Source organism: Anolis carolinensis, chromosome 4 (genome assembly GCF_035594765.1).
Source record: "Anolis carolinensis isolate JA03-04 chromosome 4, rAnoCar3.1.pri, whole genome shotgun sequence".
NCBI lineage: Eukaryota > Metazoa > Chordata > Lepidosauria > Squamata > Dactyloidae > Anolis > Anolis carolinensis.
The window spans coordinates 82,651,496-82,675,854 of record NC_085844.1 but is presented as its reverse complement, the minus strand read 5'-3'; the positions used below and the strand labels follow the sequence as shown (position 1 = coordinate 82,675,854).

The 24,359-nt window shown below is 37.5% G+C and overlaps 1 protein-coding gene across 2 annotated transcripts in view; it reads right to left on the bottom strand.

Annotated features, from left to right (window-relative positions):
- The window catches only part of swt1 (SWT1 RNA endoribonuclease homolog), a 41,517-nt gene extending 17,159 nt beyond the window's left edge, over positions 1-24,358 (bottom strand). Inside the window, exons 1-12 of one of the 2 annotated variants that reach the window (XM_062980736.1) lie at positions 24,220-24,358; positions 19,186-19,258; positions 17,175-17,230; positions 12,680-13,406; positions 11,837-11,905; positions 11,094-11,223; positions 10,210-10,308; positions 7,376-7,564; positions 5,805-5,898; positions 4,990-5,138; positions 3,307-3,449; positions 1,374-1,512 (exon numbers count right to left, since the gene is read on the bottom strand). In XM_062980736.1, coding sequence (XP_062836806.1) covers positions 1,374-1,512; positions 3,307-3,449; positions 4,990-5,138; positions 5,805-5,898; positions 7,376-7,564; positions 10,210-10,308; positions 11,094-11,223; positions 11,837-11,905; positions 12,680-13,406; positions 17,175-17,230; positions 19,186-19,242 — 1,852 coding nt within the window. In that variant the 5' untranslated portion in view covers positions 19,243-19,258; positions 24,220-24,358. Of the gene's footprint in view, positions 1-1,373; positions 1,513-3,306; positions 3,450-4,989; positions 5,139-5,804; positions 5,899-7,375; positions 7,565-10,209; positions 10,309-11,093; positions 11,224-11,836; positions 11,906-12,679; positions 13,407-14,608; positions 14,706-17,174; positions 17,231-19,185; positions 19,259-24,219 lie in introns of those variants that run through there. The other variant, XM_062980737.1, reaches the window with a different exon arrangement.
- Between the last annotated feature and the right edge of the window lies 1 nt (position 24,359).

Here is a 24,359-nt window from a genome sequence, read left to right as displayed (position 1 = left end):
CCAAATATTTAAACATGCCTACCATGTCCCCTCTCAGCCTTCTTTTCTACAAACTAAACATACCCAGGTCTCCAAGTTGCTTTTCATAGGGCTTGGTTTCCAAATCTTTAATCAATTTGGTTGCCCTTCTCTGGATCCTTCCAGCTTGTAAATATCTTTCCTGAATTACCATGCTAAGAACAGTTTTCTTGTGCTAAGAACAAGTAAGATCCAACCAAAAGTAGAATAAAATGAGACTATGACTTTCCCTCATTCTAGACACTATGCTCCTATTGATGTAGTCTAAAACTGCATTGGCTTTTTAGCTGCCACATCACACTGTTTCAAACTCATGTACAACTCCTAAATCCCTCTCACATGTACTGTTTTCAAGCCAGGTGTCACCCATCCTATATCTGTGCATTTAATTTTTATTGCCTAAGTGTAACAACGTACGTTTCTCCGTTGAAATTCATTTTGTTAGTTTTGGTTGAGCTCTCCTATCTGTGAATGTGATTTCTGATTCTGATCTCATCCTTTGGGGTATTAGCTATTCCTACAAATTTGGTACATCTGCAAATTTGATAAGCATGACTTCTATTCTACCAATCATCCAAGTCATTAATAAATATGTCAAAGAGCACTTGGTGAATTGTGAAATATAAGACATCCCCCAAAAGTAAGACGTAGGAAAGAACCACCAAGGAAGGCACATGTGGCACGAAGGAGAAGGAGGGAAAGGATCCTTTCCTTCCGTCTCCTTCACGCTGCATACGCCTTCCTCGGCGGAGGAGGAGGGAGCAAAATAAGACATCCCCTGAAAGTAAGACCTAGCATGTCTTTGGGAGCAAAAATTCATATAAGATACTGTTCTATCTTCAAGGAAACACGGTAGGACAGAACCCCGTGGCCTCCTACTGGTCATTTCGCTCTATGATGAAGAGGAGACACTGATGCTTCCCCAAGGGTTCGATCAGTCAACCAATTTTGAATCCATCCAACAGTAGCATTGTCAAGCCCACATTTTAATAGCTTCTTTGTGAGAATGTCATGGGGAACCTTATCAAAGGCCTTACTGAAATAGAGATATGCTACATTCACAGCATTCCCTTCGTCTACCAAGCTTGGAACTATCTGAAAAAAGGAAAGATTAAGATTCATCTGGCATGGCTTGTTTTGGAGGAACTTTTGTAGACTTTTTGTATGCCATTGCTTACTCAGTGCTTACAGATTGATTATTTAACATTCTGCTCTAAAATCTCTCCCGGTATTGACATCAGGCTGACTGAGAGAGAATTGTTTAGGTCATCTCTCCTGCCCTCCCCCCAGCTTTTGAATATAGGGACATTTGTCTTCCTTCATTCTACCTCCTCTTTTAATACAAACTCTCTTACCTGTACAGAAATATTTATATATATACTCAATAGTTGATAAAAATCTTCTTGGTATCACCATTCCAAAAACAGCCATCCAGTGCTTTCTGTAACACTCCAACACATTGGTTAATGTCCATGGGGGTTTACGATACACTACCTAGAAAATGAAACATTTATTTGTTCTCCTTTCATATAGTTTTAATGACACAGATTTAGTTTTCCAATAATAAACTGTGTTTCAAACATAGTTGCTAAGGAACCAATTATTTTTTCTTCTTTCTCCAGAAAATATTCATTTGCATAGGTATTAAAAATCTGAGATGGCAATATCTCTTCCTACTGTTTTCTTAGTTTTGTCCAAAAATGAATGCCTTGAAAAAACCTGATAATATCATTTCAAGTGTTTTTTGGATTTGCTAGTTTATAACACCCTCTAGTTCCAACTGTGCTACAATCCTTGAGAAATTCAAGAGTATGGTCAACATCTGTACATGCTTGGACTGGGTACCATTTTAAAACTTATTACAATGAACCAAAAGAAAAAAACGTGAAAATTAGATATGTAATACATCAAGGAATCACAGTAAAAGAGAAAAAATATGTGACACTGTGTGGTAATTTCAGCCTCCTGATAATATCAAATCTCCCTTAAGGCTGTAGATGTAATGCTGGTCTAAATTTCAGAAGCCTTAAGTGATTGACTAAGTTGATTTGAGACACAGCTTTAATAATTAATGATGGGAGAAATAAAAGAAATCTAAACAACACTGAATAACTGGGATAGTAAGGATTGCAGAATAGACTCAAGCAGTGTCAAATGAAACATGCATTTTGCTCTGTATCTTTAACCATAGAAGACACACAATTCAGTAGTGTCTGACACAACATTTCAGTGGTGTCCAGAATACATATAAAACACAAAATATAGACATCACTTTGAACTAGATCTTGATGAAGACTTTATAGGCACCAGTACTGTTAGATCTCAGCACTTCAACCATATTAAAGGAACTTTTCTTTCCACAGCCTCATTTCCTATCCTCACTCCCAGACTCATTTGCCACTGAGCATACTCAATTATTACCAGAATTGAGTAAGAATTCTTATTAAGGAATTCCCTCCTCTCTCACACATAAATAGGTTGTTTTCCTCATTGTTCTTACTTCTGCAAACCATGATGTTTCCTTAACCTCTGGATACCCTTTTTCTGCACCCAAAATGGTGCTTTTTAGACTGCATATAGATCGGGACTCAGAGAAAGTGTTGATCTTTTACTATAGGATACTTGACTAGAACTAGCAGTAAAGTAAAAACAGTCATATTAGATAGTATATTAATTATATGTAATAATTACATATCTATATATATAAAAGGGTAATGAAATTTCGGCATAGGACAAAACAACAAAACTACACATCCCAGAAACACTAAACTTGGCAGCACAACCCCTCATCCATGCCTCTACGTTCATACAACAAAAAGAAAAGAAAAATAAAGTCCTAATTAGAGGGAGAGGAATAATTGTTTTTATCCAATTGCTGCCAATTAGAAGGCTAAGCTCCGCCCACTTGGTCTCCTTGCAACCCACTCAGCCCAGGTGACAGGCAGAGTTAGGCCTCACTTAGGCCTCTTCCAGAGATTATCTTATTTGAACTGGATTATATGGCAGTGTAGACTCAAGGCCCTTCCACACAGCTATATAACCCATTTATAATGGACTTAATGTCAGAGGAAAACCTTTACCCTTCACCTTAACTACCACCAATTCCTCAATACTTTATTTCCCATACCACCATACTTCGCCACAGCAACGCGTGGCTGGGCACAGCTAGTAAACTATATATTATACTAATGTAGGGAAGAACGTGTGATGTAGGCTAACATTGTAACCTTTTAGTCTTATTTTTAAAGTTAAAGTAAGTATTCACTTTCTAGCATATCAAATAATCACCTCTGTCCACAGGTCTCCAAAGGCAATCTTCAGTTCTGTTTCCAATATAGAAGACAAAACTTCTCCCAAGCACTTCATTGTGTCAAGAATAATTATTGAAAGATGATCTGTAGAACTGCCTCCAACTTTATAAGATTTTGTATCTGTTAAGCACAACTCTTTGTTTAGTCAATGCTATGGAATCTTAGTAAAAAGAAATGAACAATCATTTCTCATTAATAGATGTTTTTACAATTTCCTTTTTTTTCAAAAATGTTTTCAGGAAAAAAATAGAACTTAAACTGTCTGTGGTCTTCTGGGACATCAGTTTAACAAAAACTGTACAGTGTGAATCTGTGGAGCACAAAGTTACTAAACTCTATTAAAAGAGAAGATCCTGTTCCAATTCCTTAGAATAGAGACAATATTTTCATTGTTTTAGTTAGCATAGTTAAAAGGCATGAATGAGGATGAAGCTGATCTATAAACTGGAGAGTACACTGATATTCACATAATCTGCTCTCTTTAGTGTCAGAATTCAGTATGTTTAAACAACTTCATTTTGAAACTTCTCAAAAGGACACTTTTCCCCATAAGAGCATAATTGGCATCTAAATGAATACTATATTTTTAGCCAACAAAAGCCATTCGTTGTGTATTTCTCCTTTTAACCCAGGCATGGGCAAACTTCTGGGACTTCAACTCCCAGAAATCCCAGCCAGTTTACCAGCTGTTAGGAATTATGGGATTTGAAGTCCAAAACACCTGGAGAGCCGAAGTTTGCTCATGCCTATTTTAACCAGTCTGATAAATAATTTTCCTCCTGTGATCCTATATAAAATGTTAACACAACATTACATGGGTTTGCGTAATTATGCAATGTATTTCCATATGGATGGGAATGGAAAAGAAGTAGTATGGCTTCAAATGGTGTGGTATAAGTGAGGATGACAGAAAGATATGGTTTGAGATTTAGAAAGAACAGTTAAAAATTGATGTAATTGAAAAAAAGTTAGAGGGAAAATATTTAAGAAAGATAGTCTTAGGGAGTGTTACTTTATCACTTTAAGATCTTTATCTCTGCCAGTAGCAAAACATTATTGACCTACTATTACTTGTGTTCAAGTATTTATGTGCTGGAGGATGGTAAGGAGTCAGATATGATCACGTAATGTTCTGAGAGAGTAAATTGTACGATTTGTTTCCTTAATTAACCCACATTTACCGCTTGATTACTATGAGAGAGCAGCCTATATATCAGAGGAATCACAACAAGCTTTCTGTGTGAGATACAGGTTTGTACAAATAAAAACCAAACTATTTATTAGTAAAAAGATTTCCCTACTGCTAACAATGTTATTTTCTATAGTTAAGACAAACCACCATATTCTTTAAAACTGTGTTTGGAGTCACAGTGGCTATTAGGCCTTGAATTTAAAACTTTTATACAACAGATATAGTTGTTTGAGAAATATTAGCATTATATGAAAGAGTGAAGTCTATCTGAGGTTGTGATACTGTAAACAAGATTAAACATTTGGTAACTAACATTTCCTAACTTTCAGGCTGCAGTTGTATGCTTATCTAATTGGGCGTAAGCCCCTACCAAACTTAAATGGGTTTACTGAGTAGAAATATATAGGACATCAAAATGACTTGGCTCATGGGGGGCACTACAATAAAATCCAAATACACCAAGCAAACCTTTTTCCAGGTGTGACTGGCCACTGTAAACACCTTGGTTTGTAACAACAGTCTTTGGAATCAACTTCTGGAGTGCAGCAGCGAAATCAATTTTACTACATGCCTTTATCTCACTCACCAAGGCTTTGTTGCACAAATTTTTATCATTCCTGTAATAAGAAAGTTGTATTTCATTCTGCATTCCTGAGTGGTAACAAGAAAAACACTGTGCGTTTGTGACACAAAGGAGCCAATGTATGATCTAGTTAATCTGCTTGAAGCTAGTTGAAAGAGAATTTTCATAAATCTAGCAAGATACTGAGTAAAAACCTGTTCTTCAAAGATACACATGTGTTTATGCTCTACTGGACAGCAATGGCTTTCCAGAAAGAAATTACATATGTAGTTCAAGATTCCCCAGAATTCCTACATCAATATCAGTGAAATATACTTAGTCTGTGCTCAGAATATCTTGAATTTACATCTTTTTTGCTTCTGTCTTTGAAATAATTATATATGGTTTGTTCTTTGAAATTATGAAAGATTGCATTGCTCCTTCTAAAAACAAACGGCTCACCTTCTAAATGCATACCATTTGAATGAGATTCATTCTTAATTAAGCTGAATAGGAATGTAAAAACTCAATGCTACAGTGTATCAAGGCCTTGTGACATTCTTCAATGGCTACCTATTAGTCACAAAAACCTATTTATAAAGTTGTAGCTGGGAATATTTCTCCTGCCTTCATTGTTCTAAAAAACTACAACTATGAAATAATTGTGGACTTAGTGTTTTGATTTAATTAGAAAAATACAATATAAACATACAATACTTACGTTAACAGTATAATTTCAGTGTGGGGAAAAAGGTTTTTATATTGCAAGCAGCACTGTAATACACGATCATCGTTGTTCTCAATAGTGAAATCAACTGTAAAATTAGCAAAAGTAGATCAGCACATCATAGTTTTAAAACAACTTGATTTTGAATGGATATCATTGTTCAAATGGATAAGAAAAACACAGTTTGTTTTTTATTTAAGAGGGTCTTGAAATGCAGGGATGTACAAATGATAATTCATTTATGGCTTCTCTCTCACAAGAAAAGCAGATAATACGCTCAAAACCAAATAGGTCCCCCTAGTTCTTTTGATATGTTCTCCTCACTTTATGAAGAAGGGAGACCATGCAAATTAGAATTCTCCAAGAAAAAGTTTGAGGACAAATTAGTGTTTGAACCTCAATGGAAACTTTTTGATCACACAATTGCTTCCATGGTGTCATTCATTATATGTGTATTCATGGTTCTATCCATACTGAATGTAAAGATGAACCATGGTGTTTCTCAGCATATTTAAATCAGTCTGTTTTCTCTCCTGATTATTTAAAGTAAATCCACTCTTTGTTATTGTGTCATAACAGGTATCCAACTTAAGGAGACCCTAAGTTAAACAAACCTCTCACGAGGTTTTCCTGCCAAAATTTGTTTAGATGAGGTTTTCCTTTGCCTTTCTCTTGGGCTGAGAGAGTATGACTTGCCTAAGGTCACCCAGTGAATCTGCACAGCTGAACATGTATTCAAACCCTGTTCTGCAGGGTTGCAGTCCACGGCTCATACCATTACGTTACACTACCTCATCCACTGACCCATCATTTAACCTTTAAAAATATGCTCATAAAAATTCTAGCATCCACTTTACTGGTAATTCTTCTGGCATCCTGAGGCTTTTTATTGAAAGGATGGCATGGATGGTGTCAGAGGATGGGGTGGAGGTTGATTCATACAGTATTTTAATCACAAACAAAATATTTTACATACACAAATAGGTATTGAAATTACCAAAACAGACCATGTAAACTACTCTACTCTATCCTATCCTCATTAGCTCTGATATACACTTCATTTTTCTATGTAATACAGAGAAGTAATAAAGGAAATACCATTGATGCACAGTAGCTTTTTTTTCCTCTGAGTAATGCTACATATTTATTTTAATGGCCTTAATTTCTACTATCCAGGGGGCCAGCACTGAGTAGTAGTTTGGATGGTGGATTAGGACTCTGAAGACCAAAGTTTGAACCTACATTCAGCTATGAAAACTCATTGGGTGACCTGGAGTTTTGCAGCATCAACAAAAGGTAATGGCAAACCCCTTCTGAACCAATGTTGCCAAGAAAACTCTGTAACAGGGTTGTCATAAGTTATAAGTGACTTGAAGGCACACAACGTCTACTACAGTACTTAACTAATAGCCAAAAGATTTTAGAACTATAAGACAGATATAGGAACAATGTATACACATATATTCAGTTGTCTTTTAAAGTAGTTTTGTGCCCACAAAAGGAGATAACATCTCTCAGATGTGTTGCATATTCTTCTACAAGCCATCAACTCTGTTCCAACTTACGTGTTTTCTGCGATGCAAGTTGCATAGATTGTCCCCACAATTTTGGATCTTGGATTTTCAGACACATATAAATGAAGTGAACTGCAGGAATTGCTTTTTGTCCAACATTTGCCAATATTTTTCCTCTCTTCAAGTTGTCCAGTTCTTGCAAAACCACCCAGGGAATGATAAGCACAAAGTTACCTATACCTGTATGAGAGAAAAGTCATTTTGCAATTATCATGCTGTAGATCTTTGAATAATTGTTTTGATTTTTAACTGAAAAGTTAATTCTCCTTTAATTCACTCTTACTGAATTTTCTGTCAGGGATTATGAGTGCACACTAGATCATTTTTAATAGTTGAGTTATGGCTACAGGAAAGGTTCCTGTAGTTTGCCACTAAAAGACTGTAGATTTGCCAACAGGCCATCCTAAGTCAAGGATATTAGACCATGCAATTATAGAATTTTTTTACCAATAATTTCAGCAAGCTGAAAAATAAACATAATTAGACAATTTTGCACTGCATTCATCTGAACAAGTGTTCTCAAATCATACCCTGAGCTTATATTACAGATACATATCCAATCTTTGAAGATTTATTTGTAGAGACTATATATCCATCCCCAACTTGACTTGGAATAGAGGACTGTGAAAAGTTACTTTTCTGGAATACAACTGTCAGAATCGCTCAGCCACCATGGTCACTACCATTCTGACTGGTAGACCCTGTAAATTCTAAATCCAAAAAGTTAACTTTTTAAAAGCTGGGCTGGTTGCAGTGTCAATTCACTTTTATAATTTGCAATGTTTAGCAGCAGTACTAAGATATATTAAGTCATGTAGCTCTACTGAGATTAGAATGATTAAAGAATTCAGAACATGATACCTAGGAAATATGCTTTAATAAACTGCCCAAAATGATGACATAGCAGCATCTATAACCAGGACTACCCAATCATAATCAATATTACATCTGGACCAATACATGTAAGCTCAGAAGTCATATATAATGAAAGATTCTAAATTAAAATGTTCCAAATAGAGTAGATCAATTGAAGCAGTAAGATTTGGCCATTATGTTTATTTCCAGCAATTGGTTCATTGAGTATTTTCTGTCTAGGAGTAGCCATTGGATTTAGTTCTCTGCATTTGGCAAATCATGGAACTATATTCTGAAAACTGGAAGAAAATGTACCTGGTCTGTTATACAGACAATTTCTGAGCAATTAAGATTCAAAACTTATATAATCACTTCTGATTTTGAGTTTACTGATTTCCAAAGGGGAAGCTACATTACATTATTGCAGTACAAATAGGATTGTCCATAAACTTTAAAGACTGTCAGCATTATTATAGAATGGGATTTTATTGATATCTCCTCATGGTATATAGGAAATGTTATAGAACTTTAGGGATATACAGTATATAATATGCAAAGTTGGAGTGAGATTGTAGACAGTAAAGTAAGAAGAAAATTAAATATGTAGTTCAAAAATATGACTGTATTATTGGCATTAACAATTTATAAAACTGTTGCTGATGACACAAACAAAACTTGACACTGAAGTAAGCCACTCAACCCAAGGAATCATTATCCAACTTCAACATATGGTGATACAATAGAACTTTCTAATTAATTTAGAGCCACTAGTCTCTCTTTTAGGAGCCCCCAATGGCGCAGCAGGGTAAACCGCTGAGCTGCTGAACTTGCTGATCTAAAGGTCGGCAGTTCAAATCCAGGGAGCGCGGTGAGCTCTGCTGTTAGCCCCAGATTCTGCCAACCTAGCAGTTCAAAAACATGCAAATTTGAGTAGGTACTGCTCTGGCGGGAAGGTTACGGTGCTACATGCAGTCATGGCATCCACATTACCTTGGAGGAGTCTACAGACAATGCCGGCTCTTCAACTTAGAAATGGAGATGAGCACCAACCCTTAGAGTCAGACACGACTAGACTTAATGTCAAGGGAAAACCATTACCATTACCTAGTCTCTCTCTTTGTGTGCAATTTGCCTTTAATGCTCATTTGCTTCACAACTTCTACTTTAAAGTAAGTGACAAAGTGCCTAGAGAGGATGAAGTCTTCACCCACTGGGTTTTGAGTACTGTCATTTCTCATGTCAAAATTTGTGTCCATTTATTTTTTCATGTTAGAGAATGTCCAATCTGTCCTATACAGAATGTTAAAGGAACTTGCTCACAGAATATGCATCATATTGGAAGATAAATAGTACCTGACATTCTGGGCAACATTTCATGCATCCATGAAAGCTTATGCTGTGATTATTTTATTTTAAGGTGTCACAAAATTCAGTTGGTTCCTCCTAGCTTGGAGAACTATGTAATCATCTGGTTTGTATACTATCAGGGTAAAGCATTATCTAATAATACTCCCAAGAGCCTTCTGCAATTAGATGGGTGAAGTGTCTCTCTCTTTCGGTGATTTGTGCATCTCAATAAGATGATAAACACCCACAAACTTTAGTATTAGAAGGTACAGAATAGGAAAAGCTGTGTCATATTGAGCCATTTTTTCATCTATTATGTACCTATTTAGATAAAGGTGACCGAACTCACATCCCTCTCCCAAAGATTGGCTATGAATAGTCCTAAATGCAAATAAAACTAGGAAGCACAAAGGCCATCAGTTATAAAAGAAGAATGTTGAGGTTCTGTCTTCAAGGAGAACTAAGACTTATGCTGCTGCTAGGAAACAACCAATCTTGGACAAGCGACCCTTAATTTTACTTTCTCAAAGTCTAATGACATATCTAAATGCACTTTTCTAAACTTACATCTGAATTTAGATTCATTTTCCAAAGACCTGTTATGTATTTAAAGCCACACAAACCTGGGATATCATTATTCTTCAAAGACTTGATGAAGTCCAGGTGGCTGATCATTATATTAGTATCAATTACAATCAAAGTATTCAAGCCAGCAATACTTCCTGTTATAAAAAAAGAAGCAGAGCAGTTCAGTCATTTGAAATCTTCTTTGGCTTTCCACATAATAATAGTAATAATTTTAATAATAATTTTATTCTTATATCCCGCCCCATCTCCCCGGAGGGACTCGGGGCAGCTTACATGGGGCCATGCCCAGACACGACAGCACAAATCAGATAAAACATTAAACCGAGCAGTAAAACTTCAACATGATTAAAAACAGTCATAAAAGTCAATATACACAATAATATTAAAATCCCGATTTGGGTCAAAAGATCCAGGCCAAGGTGCAAAGCAATATCAAGTTATCAGGGAGGGATAATTATACAGCAGGTGTAATACTTAAAGTGCTGAATGAATCCTAAAAACAATCCAGAGGGTCTACTGCTTAATAGGTAAATAACATGATCCCACAAGGATCAGTCAACGAAGGCCTTCTGGAATAGCCAAGTTTTCAGGCTCTTCCTGAAAGAAAGTAGGGTAGGGGCCTGCCTAATCTCCCTGGGGAGCGAGTTCCACAGCCGGGGGGCCACGGCGGAGAAGACCCTCTCCCTCGTCCCCACCAACCGCAACTGCGAAGTTGGTGGAAGCGAGAGGAGGGCCTCCCCCGACGAAAGAAGAGATCGTGCGGGTTCATAGGGGGAAATGCGGTCTCAAAGGTAGGTGGGTCCCAAACCGTTTAGGGCTTTGTAGGTGATAACCCGCACCTTGAATTGGGCTCGGAAAATAAATGGCAGCTCTATCATCCTGCTAATAAGGAAAAAAATGATGCAGATAAGCTTCTTACTAGAAAACCTATTTGATTCATCATCTGGAAGATCTATCTCCATGCTGGTCAGCTCTCCACATGTCTGAACCACAGACAAAGCCATCTTTTTATCAACACGAGCTGCATGCAGGTCTTCCACAATCTGCATCTGTGAAAACAGTGATATAAACGTGTAGTAATATCAGGGCTGTCCCAGGAGCTGTTATCTGTGGGTACTGGCTGAGGTCCACATCCCAGCACCACCCCCAGCATCAATCCCACAAACTCTCCTTCCCTTTACTTCTCTATCATCATCCTTCTCACCATTAGGGCTTATTATCCTGCCCTGAGTGAACAACAGCAAGAAACAAAAGAGCAGCAACTTCCACTTTCTTTATCCTATTCCTTTCTGTGATCGTTTCGATAGGACCCCGAAGATGATGAAAAGCAGATGGGCAGTAGCACCAGCACAGAGGGAATAACCTCCCCACTAAAGACATTAACTACAGATGAGGGAAGCCAAGTGTAACCCAGGCTATTACAATATGGCTGTAATAGGGATATAGGTTGCATTTGTATCAAAATGTGATTTATGCTTGACAAAGAAGTGAGGAAAGGTTAGCACATGCAACATCACCTGAAAGATGACAGGAGTATGGTAAATTAAAGTTCTTACTGGAGAACTGAAATAATAACTACATTTTATAAATACATAAGCATGAGTTTCATTATAGTTAACAAGTGCATGCATATACTATTACTAAGATTACATAACAACTAACTTCTTGATCTGCACCAGTAATTTCAGTGGCTTCAAATGCAGGAAAGGAAGGACATGATGTCTCACATCTCTGTAAAAAAAAAGACAAAAGAAGTATCCATGTCAAACATCTTCTAGTGAAAGGAAACAAAACTGTTGCACTGGAATGTGAGCTTGAAGCAGTTTAAAGATGAAAGAGAAGAAAAGTACAGATAGTCCATTCATCTTGGGGAGCTTCTGTGTGTGTGTGTGTGTCTAGAAAAGGGGTTCTTAAACCTTTTCCACTTGCAATCCTTTTCTGCCCGAAAAATGTTTATTTTTCATTGAGCTAAAGGGACCTCATTTGGGGTCGGGACCCACAGTTTAAGTAACAGTGTTCTAGAGAACACAGAAACACTGAACATAATTTCACAGGGACAAGATAACTGTGATTTTGCTTTCACTTGATACTTCCAACTAAACAATATTACTTGCTGTTGCTCTTTTGCTTAGAACTCTTCCCCCCCCCCCTCTGTTTCCTTTAAAATTTCTTATTGCCTGGTTTTTGAGAATCAAAAGCATAGCTTAACAGCAACAAGGATTCAGTACAAGACTCTGTATTCTCTCAGCTATCTCTTGTGTTTTTAATCTGTAAAATTGGAGTGTCATCTCATTGGAGATACTTCTTTGTCTTTTGTTTATGAAAGAATGTAAATCATATTTATTGATGGCACTGTAAAAGTAACAACTTCTCAACTACTTAATCAGATATTTTGCCGTTGTCTTTATACAAAAGCATGACGAAGCCATTTGACCACCATTATGAAACCTTCACAAAGCAAGATTACCACCCAAGTTCCCATTCTAAACCATTTTGTTGTGTTACCTGATTTGTCCGAAATGCTACAGATTCATATTTATTTCCTTGGGTCTTCAAATAGGAAACATTCTTGATGATGTCATTGCACAATTGTTCTTTCTCTTTATACTTCCAACGTTTGGTTAATTTTGTCATGGGGCAAAGAGGTTTGCATCTTATTTCATTGCTCTTTTTGCTACTGTGTTCTAATAATGTATCTTCAGCCTTTTCAGGAGCCTCTCCTCTGCATGTCTGTGTGTGCAATTTCTCAGGACCTGAGAAATTAATAGTTGAGGTGGAGGGATATTGCTCTTTTAAAGTTTTCTGCTTTACGCTGAGTTCATTCAGTTTGTAAGGTTTCTTATGAAGGAAAGAGCACTCCATGGGAAGCATACTTCTCTCAATTAGATCTTTTAAATTGCTGCACTCTGCTTTGCTCTTTTTCTTTTTCTTTTTCCTGTTCCAGATCCTCAAATCTTGTGACTCCTTCCTCTCTTTTGGTACATCACAAACATTTGTGTCAGAGTCTTCCTTGCTAAGGGAGGCTGCCACTGAATGTATCTTACTTCTCTGTCCACTATATTTTGCCTTGCTTTTAAAATGCATAGTGATCTTTTCACGCTGCTCAAGAGACATTAAAATACCAACAACAGGCTGTGTTTCTTTTGAAATATTTTTCTGGAGATCTTTAGTAGTAGCTTCTTTGACATCTGAATTGTTTTTTGTTTTTGTACACCTGGCAGTATCATGCAACCTGCAAACGCATCACAAAGAAAATATATTGTTAACAAATTTGTGACAGTGATTATAATTTGCTGTGAGTCAAGAAATGAATAAAAGGTTATATTTAAGGAAAAAATGTTGGGAGAGCAACTCTGGTTCTCACAAATGCCTATATATAGTGATGAATAACAAGAACAGTTTAAATTATTTACACCTTTCGCTGTTCAGTTTTAGATGAACAGCTCTCATGTAGAAGGTGCCTCACTCATCAGATACATTTAGACTAGTGGTTCTCAACCAGTGGGTCCCCAGATGTTTTGGCCTTCAAATCCCATAAATCCTAACAGCTGGTAAACTGGCTGGGATTTCTGGGAGTTGTAGACCAAAACACCTGGGGACCCACAGGTTGAGAGCCACTGATTTAGACAGTTTCATATGATTAGAATAACCATCACAATAGAGATGAGGATGTGTACTCACAGAATCCTAGAATTGGAAGAGACCACAAGGGCAACCTTGTCCAACCTCTTCCTATGCAGAAAAACACAATCTAAAAATCCCGACAGATGGTCATCCAGCCTCTATTTAAAAACCTCCAGGGAAAAAAGATTCACACTGAGGCAGCATATTGCCCTGTCAAACAGCTGAGGAAATCCTTTGTATGGTTTAGGTAGAATATCTTTGTTCTGCAATTTGAATCCATTGCTCCGTGTCATAGTCTCTAGGGCAGGTCTGCACAAACTGTGGCTCTCCAGATGATTGGGACTTCAATTCCCAGAATTCCTTATTATTGGACAAGCTGGCTAGAGCTTCTGGGAGTTGGAGGCCCAAAAACCTGGAGGGCCACAAGTTGTGCAGGCCTGCTCTAGAGCATCAAGATAAAAGCTTACTTCCTCCTCAATTTGACTTCCTTCCAAACATTTCAACAAGGCTAAATATTCAGATGCACATCTCTGTGAAGAGATCCACATAGAAGCATCCTTCCATAGTCTAATCCTTGAGGATACAGAGCATCAATATAACAGAATTTCCAGTACAATTAAATAGAAAACACACACAAAATTGCAGGTACAACCTTCTTTTTTCAGAACTCCATAGAAAACTATGAAATTCATGTGGTTAACAGGAGTTGACAGGTAACTAGAAAGCACATACACACATGCAGAATAAAACTAGAAATGAAGCTATCAGATAAACAAAAATTGGAATCACGGTGGGAACATGGCATCTCACCCAGCAGCTGTTGGGAGCCCCTCCCACCACCTTCAACTGCCATTCTCCTGGCCACTGACTGGGAGGCAGCCAGCCAGCTGGACATAGCCACAACATGTCTCAGGTAATAATTATGTAATAATTACTTATCTTATGTACATTGTGAGCCTGAGCGCAAATTAAGATTTTGTAAACCACTCTGAGTGACTTTGTGACTGAGGAGTAGGGTTAAAATTATCTACATAAATACAATACTGGACTGTGCTTGAGCTTTCTCAGAGGCTGCATTGAGACTGGTGCAATCAAGCATTTCACAAGCACACTCAGCCCTTTCTCACACTATTAATTTGTTGGAATCCATATGGTAAGAACTAAAAATTGACACATGTAAGGCAATGCTTCATTATGATTTTTTTAAAACCCTGTCTATTGGTTGCATTTGCATACAATAGCCTGCTCTGATTGCCCTTTCTTTCTATGATAATAATAATAATAATAATAATAATAATAATAATAATAATAATAGAACTTTATTTATATCCTGCCACCATCTCCTAGAGGGACCCGGGGCAGCTCACAAAACACTCAAGGTGTGACACAAAATACAAAATACAACAAGTGCAAAACAAAACATAGGCAATAAACAGTCCACACAACATCATAAATTCACAGTAATCCCTGGTAACAACAATAAAATACAGCAATTACTATAGATAAAACAGGAGTATTTGACCTCAGAATTGTAAAGTGCTAAAAAGAGTCTAAAGGTAAAGGTTTCCCCTGATGTTAAGTCCAGTCATGTCTGACTCTGGGGATTGTTGCTCATCTCCATTTCTAAGCCGAAGAGCCAGCGTTGTCCATAGACACCTCCAAGGTCATGTGGCCAGCATGACTGCATGGAGCGCCGTTACCTTCCCGCCGGAGCGGTACCTATTGATCTACTCACATTGGCATGTTTTCAAACTGCTAGGTTGGCAGGAGCTGGAGCTAACAGCGGCCGCTCCCGCCGCTCCCGGGGTTTGAACCTGAGACCTTTCGGTCTCCAGCTCAGTGCTTTAACGCACTTCGCCACCGGGGATCCTAAAAAAAAAAAAGAGTCTAAAGGTCCTCATATATATTATAAGAGAGTCTAAACATGATCGATGTGATTGTAGCACTGTGGTAAAAGTCAACATTTTCTAACTTCCATAATATGAATTACAATATGTAAACCAAATTTTTAAAATTGTGATGGAAAGCTAATGAAGCCTACTGTGATTAATTAACAATGAGGAATGTATCTTTTACATTTGCAGTATAGGACATATATCAACAAAAAAGCAACATTCCCCTCATTTTATAAGGTTTACAACTTTCAAGCCTTTACCTGAAACAGATATGCACCTCAATATATTAGAAACACGTAACTTACTTTTTTTGTTATAATAACCAACACTATAAATAGATTGATTTTGATGCTCCATCACTGAGGACATGCATAAGAAACAGATAAAAATCAATGTGGTGCAATGGTTTGAATCTTGTAATAGGACACTGAATGTCAGGCTTCAAATCCTGCTCAACTATGGAAACCCACTGTGCAACCTTGGTCAAGTCTATGATTCTATCATTCATAATCACATGTTCTCAGCTTCAGAGGAAGGCATTGGCAAACCTCCTCTGAACAAATCTTATAAAGAAAACTCCATGGTTGACTCACTTTAGGGCCACAAAATAACAACATGAGATAAAATGTGTCTATATAAATAAAAATATAAAATGTGAAAAATTAAAATGTAACTATTTAGAAGTACATTTAGTAACATATTACTAGCTCATAAATCCCACAATTAGTAAATCCCTCCAACCTCATATTTATCAATTAAATACCCAAACTCTCTTGAAGACAAATACTTTTCCTCAATCAGTATAATCAATTTATTGATGCTAATTATTTCACAAATCTTTGTTGTTGTTATCATAAACTCTAGACAACTTTTTTCATTCTGTTTTCCATCCAAAAACAGTCCATACAAGAGATCCTCCTCTTTATCACTTCTCTTACATTGTATCCCAACATTCCCATGACAATGCTTCCTCAGCATTGTCCAATCACAAATCTGGCATTTTATGAAGTCCACCATTGCTTCTCTGTGCAGATTTCTTTTGTTTGGCCTCAAGCCAGACCTATCATAATACAGCTAAATAATGGCAAAAATAGTAACATTTATCACAGTTGCTACAGTTCCATTCTATTATTTCAGAAATCAAAGCTTTCAAACAAAATGTCCAGTTTCACGTTTTATTTAAATAGAGGCACCTTAGTACCCTAAATAGTAATAGATATTTTTTTAAAACAGATCTTAAAATTGAAGCAGTCTTTTTTCTGTTATGAACCTTTCACGTACAGTGTGTAAATGTATTTGGTTAAAAGTAATGCAACTGATATGTAACAATTTTAAACTTGAAATTAAATGAATGGATTTCTCATGATGTTTTTCCAATAAGGGCAATGTAGATTTCAAATCTTGAAGAAGAGGTAATTGCTTGTTAAACAAGCTCAAATGTTTTAAAGCTCAACTGCTCTTAATGGCGAAGAAAAAATTACCTTTGACTTGGATAATCTTTAGTGCGATGACTCCCAATTTTTGCCTTTCCATGTTTCTGTGGGGAAAAGATATGTATGATTATCAGCCTCCAATCTGACAGCAGCATTCCAGTCTTTCAAAATAACTATACAATTTTAGTGGCGAGATAGATATTTTATGCAACTATTTTCCCTATCCCCATTGCCACAAAGTTTCCCAGTTTTTAACCAGATTTTTATTACATTCTATTAATTCAGGTAACAAATACAAAATCTGCAGGACCCCCTGTTAAAATGAAAAAAGTGAACAAAAAAAACGGTTAGGACCAGTAGTGTTTTGGATTTCAAGATATGTACATACACATTACCTTGCAGATGAGACCCAAGCCTAAACATGAAATTAGTTTCTGATTAATCTACTGTATACCTTATGCACATAGACTGAAGAGAATATTACATGCAATCTTTTAAATTCGTACATGGAAACATTTCTGTACACCCATCCATCAAAAAGCCAAGATGTCACTATGCCAGGCACCCATATGGACAATTTTTGAAGATTTTGGTAAGGTATAGTATATTCAACCTGTACTTTAAATGCATTATATATAAACGGTATTAATGCTACTTAGTAGGCATCATCTGTTCATGTCATCCTAGGGTGCATCAACATTATAGAATTAATGCAGTTAGGCTAGTGGTTCTCAACCTGGGGTCCCCAGATGTTTTTGGCCTTCAACTCCCAGAAATCCTAACAGCTGGTAAATTGGCTGGGATTTCTGGGAGTTGTAGGCCAAAAACATCTGGGGACCCCAGGTTGAGAACCACTGAGTTAGGCCCTACTTTAATTTTATTATTTATTATTTAAAACATATTCCATCTTGATGAGGAGTGACATATACAATATATATATGGCAAGCATTCCATGCTGAGACATAAAATAACTATAAATATACACAAACATTAAAATCAGTTATATCTACTTTATAATCAGCTGTTTAAACCAACTGTAACTGCCATGGCTCAATGTTAGGGAATCCCTGAAATTGCAGTTTGGTGAAAAACCAGTACTCTTTGGTAGAGAATGCTTAAAACTTTTTTAAAAGTACAGTTCCATGACACTGTGCCATAGCAGTTAAAATAGTATAAAACTGCATTAATTTTATAGTATAGATGAGAATGTCTTACTCATTCACCTTGCATGATTCAAGTCCAATCTACTTTTCAGTATTCTCCACATCCACAAACATTACATTCCTACATTCCTACAATTCAATTTTAAAAATTAAATATATGATCAGAGAAACACAAAGGAAAATGTTGACCAAATGGTATAGAACCTCAATTAAATTAGCTCACATAACTAATTCAACCACAAATTTACGTTGGCACTGATGTGGAGGAATTGCCTCTTATATTCAGATTCAGATGGGACTGCGATAAAAGTACAAAAAATTATAACAAGGTAAAGAAGGAAATGGAAGTATTAACGGTATATAAACTGAAGTTGAACAAAAAAGAATTCTTAACTCAGAAATTAGATAAGGAAGGACAACATTAAAGACTGGGCTGAAATTATAAAATATATGACAGTCACCACGCAAGCAACTGTAGCACTGGGCTGGAAAGAGCACAGAAAGTGAAAAATTTAAAAATTGTTTGAATATTTAGCAGATTTTATGCTCCAAGATTACATCCTTCAAAGGAGAACCAAATATACATCAGACCGAATTAAGAAGAACTGGAATCTGAAATGGGGAAGATTGATATAGTAAAAGGAAAATACAAAGAACTGAGCCATACACACCCCTCAATTGATCAAATAAAATAATATTTGAATGAAGGAAAGTACTGTTCCAGGAAGATGAGGGAGAGGGGGGAGAGAGGGAAGTAATGTTGTAGACACATGTGGGAGATAAATGTGTTATCGGCAATGTTAAGAAAATTAAGTGAATAATATGCTGCTTGTACTATGAAAGTTGACATTATTTTACCTGTGTTTACAAAATAATAAACAAACAAACATTCCTACCTTTTTATCTGAAGTGTTGTCTTTTTTCTCAGAATTCTTCTTGTGCTTGTTTGACATGTTTAAGTTTCAAAACCTTGACAAGAAACAAAGTATGAGAAATTGATTCCCAGTGCTTTCATATGGATTTTTTTATTCTGTCCAAGGGAAGGATTATATAAACACCACCTATCTGTATCCAACATGTTCCTCAAATCCATCTCAAACACAGTTTGATTTAAAAAAAAATGAGGATGGGAACAAAGAAGAGATAAACTGACTGCGTAATCTTAGCTATCATTCAGGTTCAGGGGAACTTATATCTAAAAAGGTTAATGTGACACAGTAGCAAAACTAAACAAAGTGCTTCACTATGAATAAGCAGAGATGCTACATCAGGAGACATGTCCTTGATATGATTCATCTCTCATAGCAACCCATTTTTGTGGGAGACAACCCATTCCAAGATTACTTTTTCTGTATTGATGAGAAATGGGGGAAGAGCAGACATACCCAGATATTTTGTGTTAATACAATGCACATCAGCCTGATGAGGAGGTCTCTTAGGATGATGCTCCTGCTCTAGATAAAGGAAAATAGCCAGTTGCATCCCTCCCTGCTTTCTACTGCAATGGGAATTGTCAATTTTTTGGGGGGGGAGGGGGGGTTACGCTACAACAAAAAGGTGAATGGAGGACTTTAGAACACTGTCACAAAAGAAAATCTGGCCTATGTAATAAAAAAAAGGTTTATGACTGTTTTAAGTTGGACATATCAATAGTGACTTAGCTACAAGATGCCATCCATGGCTGTCAGTATTTTATACTCAGAGTAAGTCCCACTAAACTCAGTCTTAACTTGAAGTAGACATGTATAAGTTACTTTATTCTCAATTTAAGAATGGAAATGTTGGTGGACAACAAAAGAGATTTAACAATGGAGTTCAAAGCTAATCTAAAAATGTGGAATAAACCCTGAAAACCAGGAAGCCCTGGCTCTCAAGCGTTGTAACTAGAGGTCTGCTGTTAACAATGGTGCTATGGATTTTAATTAGCGAAAATATACAAAAAATTATTAGAATGGTCAACAGAAACAGAGCAAGTAAAAGACTGCATGATTAAGTGGGTTGCAAATATAGGACACACAATTAAATTAGAAGATTGGGGGAAAATGTTACAGGGGTTACAGCAAAAGGAGCTGGTGCATAATTCCAACAATGCAATGTTGTATAGTTAGATGTAAACAGGGTAAACTACACCTTATAAGACCCTCATGTGTAAGTTTCAACTGATGGCACCACACTTGCACCTGAGATGTGTGTGATTTCATGGGTACCATGAGACCAGATAAACTTCCCTTGACCACCACCGTTTCCCACACTAATTCTGTTCCACAAAGAACACAGAAGGTAATTCCAGAGGTAGAGTGGATTTCTACATAAAGGATAAACTAAAAATCATAGTTGTGCACATTTACTATGCAATCAATCTTATTCTAAACGTAGAAAACATACGTACAGAATGATCAATACAGGCTGAATTTGTTAACTGTGGAGGAATCCCTCTATTCTGAGATCATGTTAGAATACATGTAGGTTTCTCTTTAGTGGCGGCAGCAATAAAAACACAGTATATACAATATGAACAAACTCTCTTTCTACAGTCCTCCAACACACCATCCACATCAACTTTCAACAACCTTCATCCTCATCAAACTAACAGAGTTATTACAATCTATGAGGGTTGAATGAAAAGTAATGCCTCCACCTTCGTTACTTGGGTCTGGATGGGAGTATTTTAATAAATCAAACACAGAAATAATCCTTAGAATGTGCTATTTAACTACCACTATTCACTTTCCCACATAATCACCAGACAATTGGATACATTTCTGCCAATGATGACCAAGTTTTCTGAAGCCGTCACGGAAGAAGTCAACACCCTGTTTCCGCAACCAGCATCTCACAGTACCCATCATGCACAGATCTTCCGATAGCCAAGCAAAGCAATAATGTGACCCACATATTCTTGTGAAATGCCAATTATGCTTGAAATTTCTGTCTGAGTGATACGACGATTGTCCTGAATCAATCTGTCAACCTTTTGCTTGTGACACTTGGTGGTTGTTGTCACAGGATGTCCAACTCTTTGTTTGTCACACAAGTCAGATGTTCCCACCTCAACATCTTTAAACTTACTTGCCCAACGACAGTATTCACATCAACACAATCACCATAAACAGTTTGCATTCTCTGATGAATTTCCTTTGGGGTGACACCTTCTGCTGTCAAGAATTCAATGACTGCACATTGCTTACGTCATACTGACTGACCGTCTGCGCAGGGTTCCATACTTCGCATTTTAACAACACAACCATTCAATGCTAAGGCTTCCCACCAAATGGAACTGTAGAGGAGAGTCTACTGAACAAGCCAATACCTGCCGCATACCAGTACTGCCATCTGTTGAGGGGTTACGAAGGTGGAGGCATTACTTTTCATTCAACCCGCGTATATACTATAATCTCACCACTAGACACCACATCCCAATTACAATTACACCTATGGTTACACCTGAGGCACTGAACCTATTATCAAATAAATGCAGTGTAACTTACAAATCCTGACACATAATACTGGCTTTGTTGACAAAGCAATTGCTTTTCCATTTAATTTTTATTTCTATACTACTGTGGTAGGTTTGTTTAGGTGTCAAATCCAGTCATGAAGCTTATGAGATTAATCATTCTATTTCCTCTTAACCCCTGTCATAGGAAGCATAAAAGTGGAGAATTGACAATGTATCCTGAGTTCCCTGTAGAAGAGACAGGATATAAATGTAACAAAGGGCAGAGGTACTTCAGGGAAGAAACTGTTAAGGACAATCGCAACTATGTTTCTCCCAAAGACTTTCTGGAATTCCCATTATAAACATCTTGTGTGATGAAGAGTTTTAGACAACACCAAAGTGCTTGGCAGTTGTGCATCACTCTTGTAGCATTTTTGCTGACCCAATAGGATATTACTTCACTATATAGCCTAAACTAGTATTCTGTTTTTATTTGTCATCCAAAAAGACAGCCCTAAAGCCAGAGGTGAAACTTCTACATGGAAAAATTCTAGGAAATCAAGGAAAGGTCCCTATGGCTCTAAAAGAAGTGGTGGTGAGACATACATTGTAAAAACAATCCCTTAATCTGATCATGCTTGAGAACTATAGACCAATGTCGAATTTACCATACATCTGGAAAATTCAGGTTTTCTGTTTATCCCAGATTATCTGGCAGCACGGACTCATATAATCCATATGTTGTCGAAGGCTTTCATGGTCACAGGGTTGTTGTATGTTTTCCGGGCTGTATGGCCATGTTATAGAAGTATTCTCTCCTGACGTTTCGCCCACATCTATGGCAGGCATCCTCAGAGGTTGTGAGGCAGGGGTCCCCAAACTAAGGCCCGGGGGCCACATGCAGCCCATTGAAGCCATTTATCCGGCCCTCGCGGTGGCGGCTCCCTCCTTCTCTTTGCTTGTTTATAATGGTATTTTAATTATTATTTAACTAATTATTAATTATTAAGGGGTGCTTTGCTAGTGCTTTTGGTGCACAAAGGTAGAAGGAAGTTGGACTAGATGGCTCTTCCAACCCTTATTATTATTATTATTGACAGAAGGACACAGCATAACACAGCAAACGAGATATATATGCTGGATTTCATATCACAAAATCTCAAGTTGAACACTTCCCAAGCATTTAGGACTGTGTGATTTATTATTATTATTTTATTATGTCACAGCAAACAAGATAGATATGCTGGATTTTGTATCACAAAATCACAAGTTGAACACTTCCCAAGTGTCTAGGACTGTGTGACGTATTTTCGGATGATGCGTGCAGATCCCAGTAGGGTGGCCTTTTGCAGTTGGCAGATCGTGATTTTGTCAATGTCTATTGTTTCCAAATGCCGGCTGAGATCTTTTGGCATGGCACCCAGTGTGCCCATCACCACCGGACAGTTGTTAATATTATTATTATTATTAACAACATTGAGACTCAGTGGCCATCTGTCAGGGGTGCTTTGCTTGTGCTTTTGATGCACAAAGGTAGAAAGGGGTTGGACTAAATGGCCCAAGGGGTCTCTTCCAACCCTCTTTATTATTTTTATCATGATTATGATTATTATTAACATTGAGGCTGTATTTGTTCCCATTTTGTTTTGTTTTTTACTTCAAAATAAGATATGTGCAGTGTGCATGGGAAATTGTTCATAGTTTAAAAAAAAAACCAATAGTCTAGCCCTTCAACTGTCTGAGGGACCGTGAACTGGCCCCCTGTTTAAAAAGTTTGGGGACCCCTGTTGTGAGGTATGGAGAAACAAAGCAAGAAAGGTTTATATATATCTGTGGAAAGTCCAGGGTGAGAGAAGAACTCTTGTCAGTTGGAGGCCAGTGTGAATGTTGTAGTTAATCACCTTAATTAGCATTGAATAGCTTCATCTCCTGGCTTCTTCCTGCCTGGGGGCATCCTTTGTTCAGAGTCGTTAGCTGCCCCTGGTTCCCATCTCTGGAACTCCTCTGTTTTCAGAGTGTTGCTTCTTATTTACTGTTCTGATTTTTGAGGTTTTTTTAATGCTGGTAGCCAGATTTTGTTCATTTTCATGGTTTCCTCCTTTCTGTTGGAAGTTGTCCACATGCTTATGAATTTCAATAGCTTCTCTGTGTAGTCTGACATGATCGTTGTTGGAGTAGCAACCTTCGAGTATGCCTTCCATAGATGTGGGCGAAACGTCAGGAGGGAATACTTCTAGAACATGGCCATACAGCCCAGAAAACATACAACAACCCTCATATAATCCAGTTTAAAGCAGAAACCCCGGGATCAGATTCCGGGATATAGGGCCTGTCTCAAAACATCCGGCAGCCGCCCAGTCAGAGGAGTGGCCTCGCTTCCCTCTCCTTCTGACAAACTCCAGCCTGGTCTACTCTGCGCGGATAGTCTCGCCAAGAGACATGGGAACCCCCGAGCGGCCCTCCTCCCTCCCGAAGGGCCCCTTTCACTGACCTCTCCCCCTCCAATGTGGCTGCTCCAGTCGGCGGGGCTCCTGCCAGTTCCTTGCTGTGCTGCTGCTGCTTCTCCTTACCAAACTCAAGCTGTGCCGCGCGCGGTGCATGCCGGGGGTTGTAGTTTCTCCTCTCACGTGT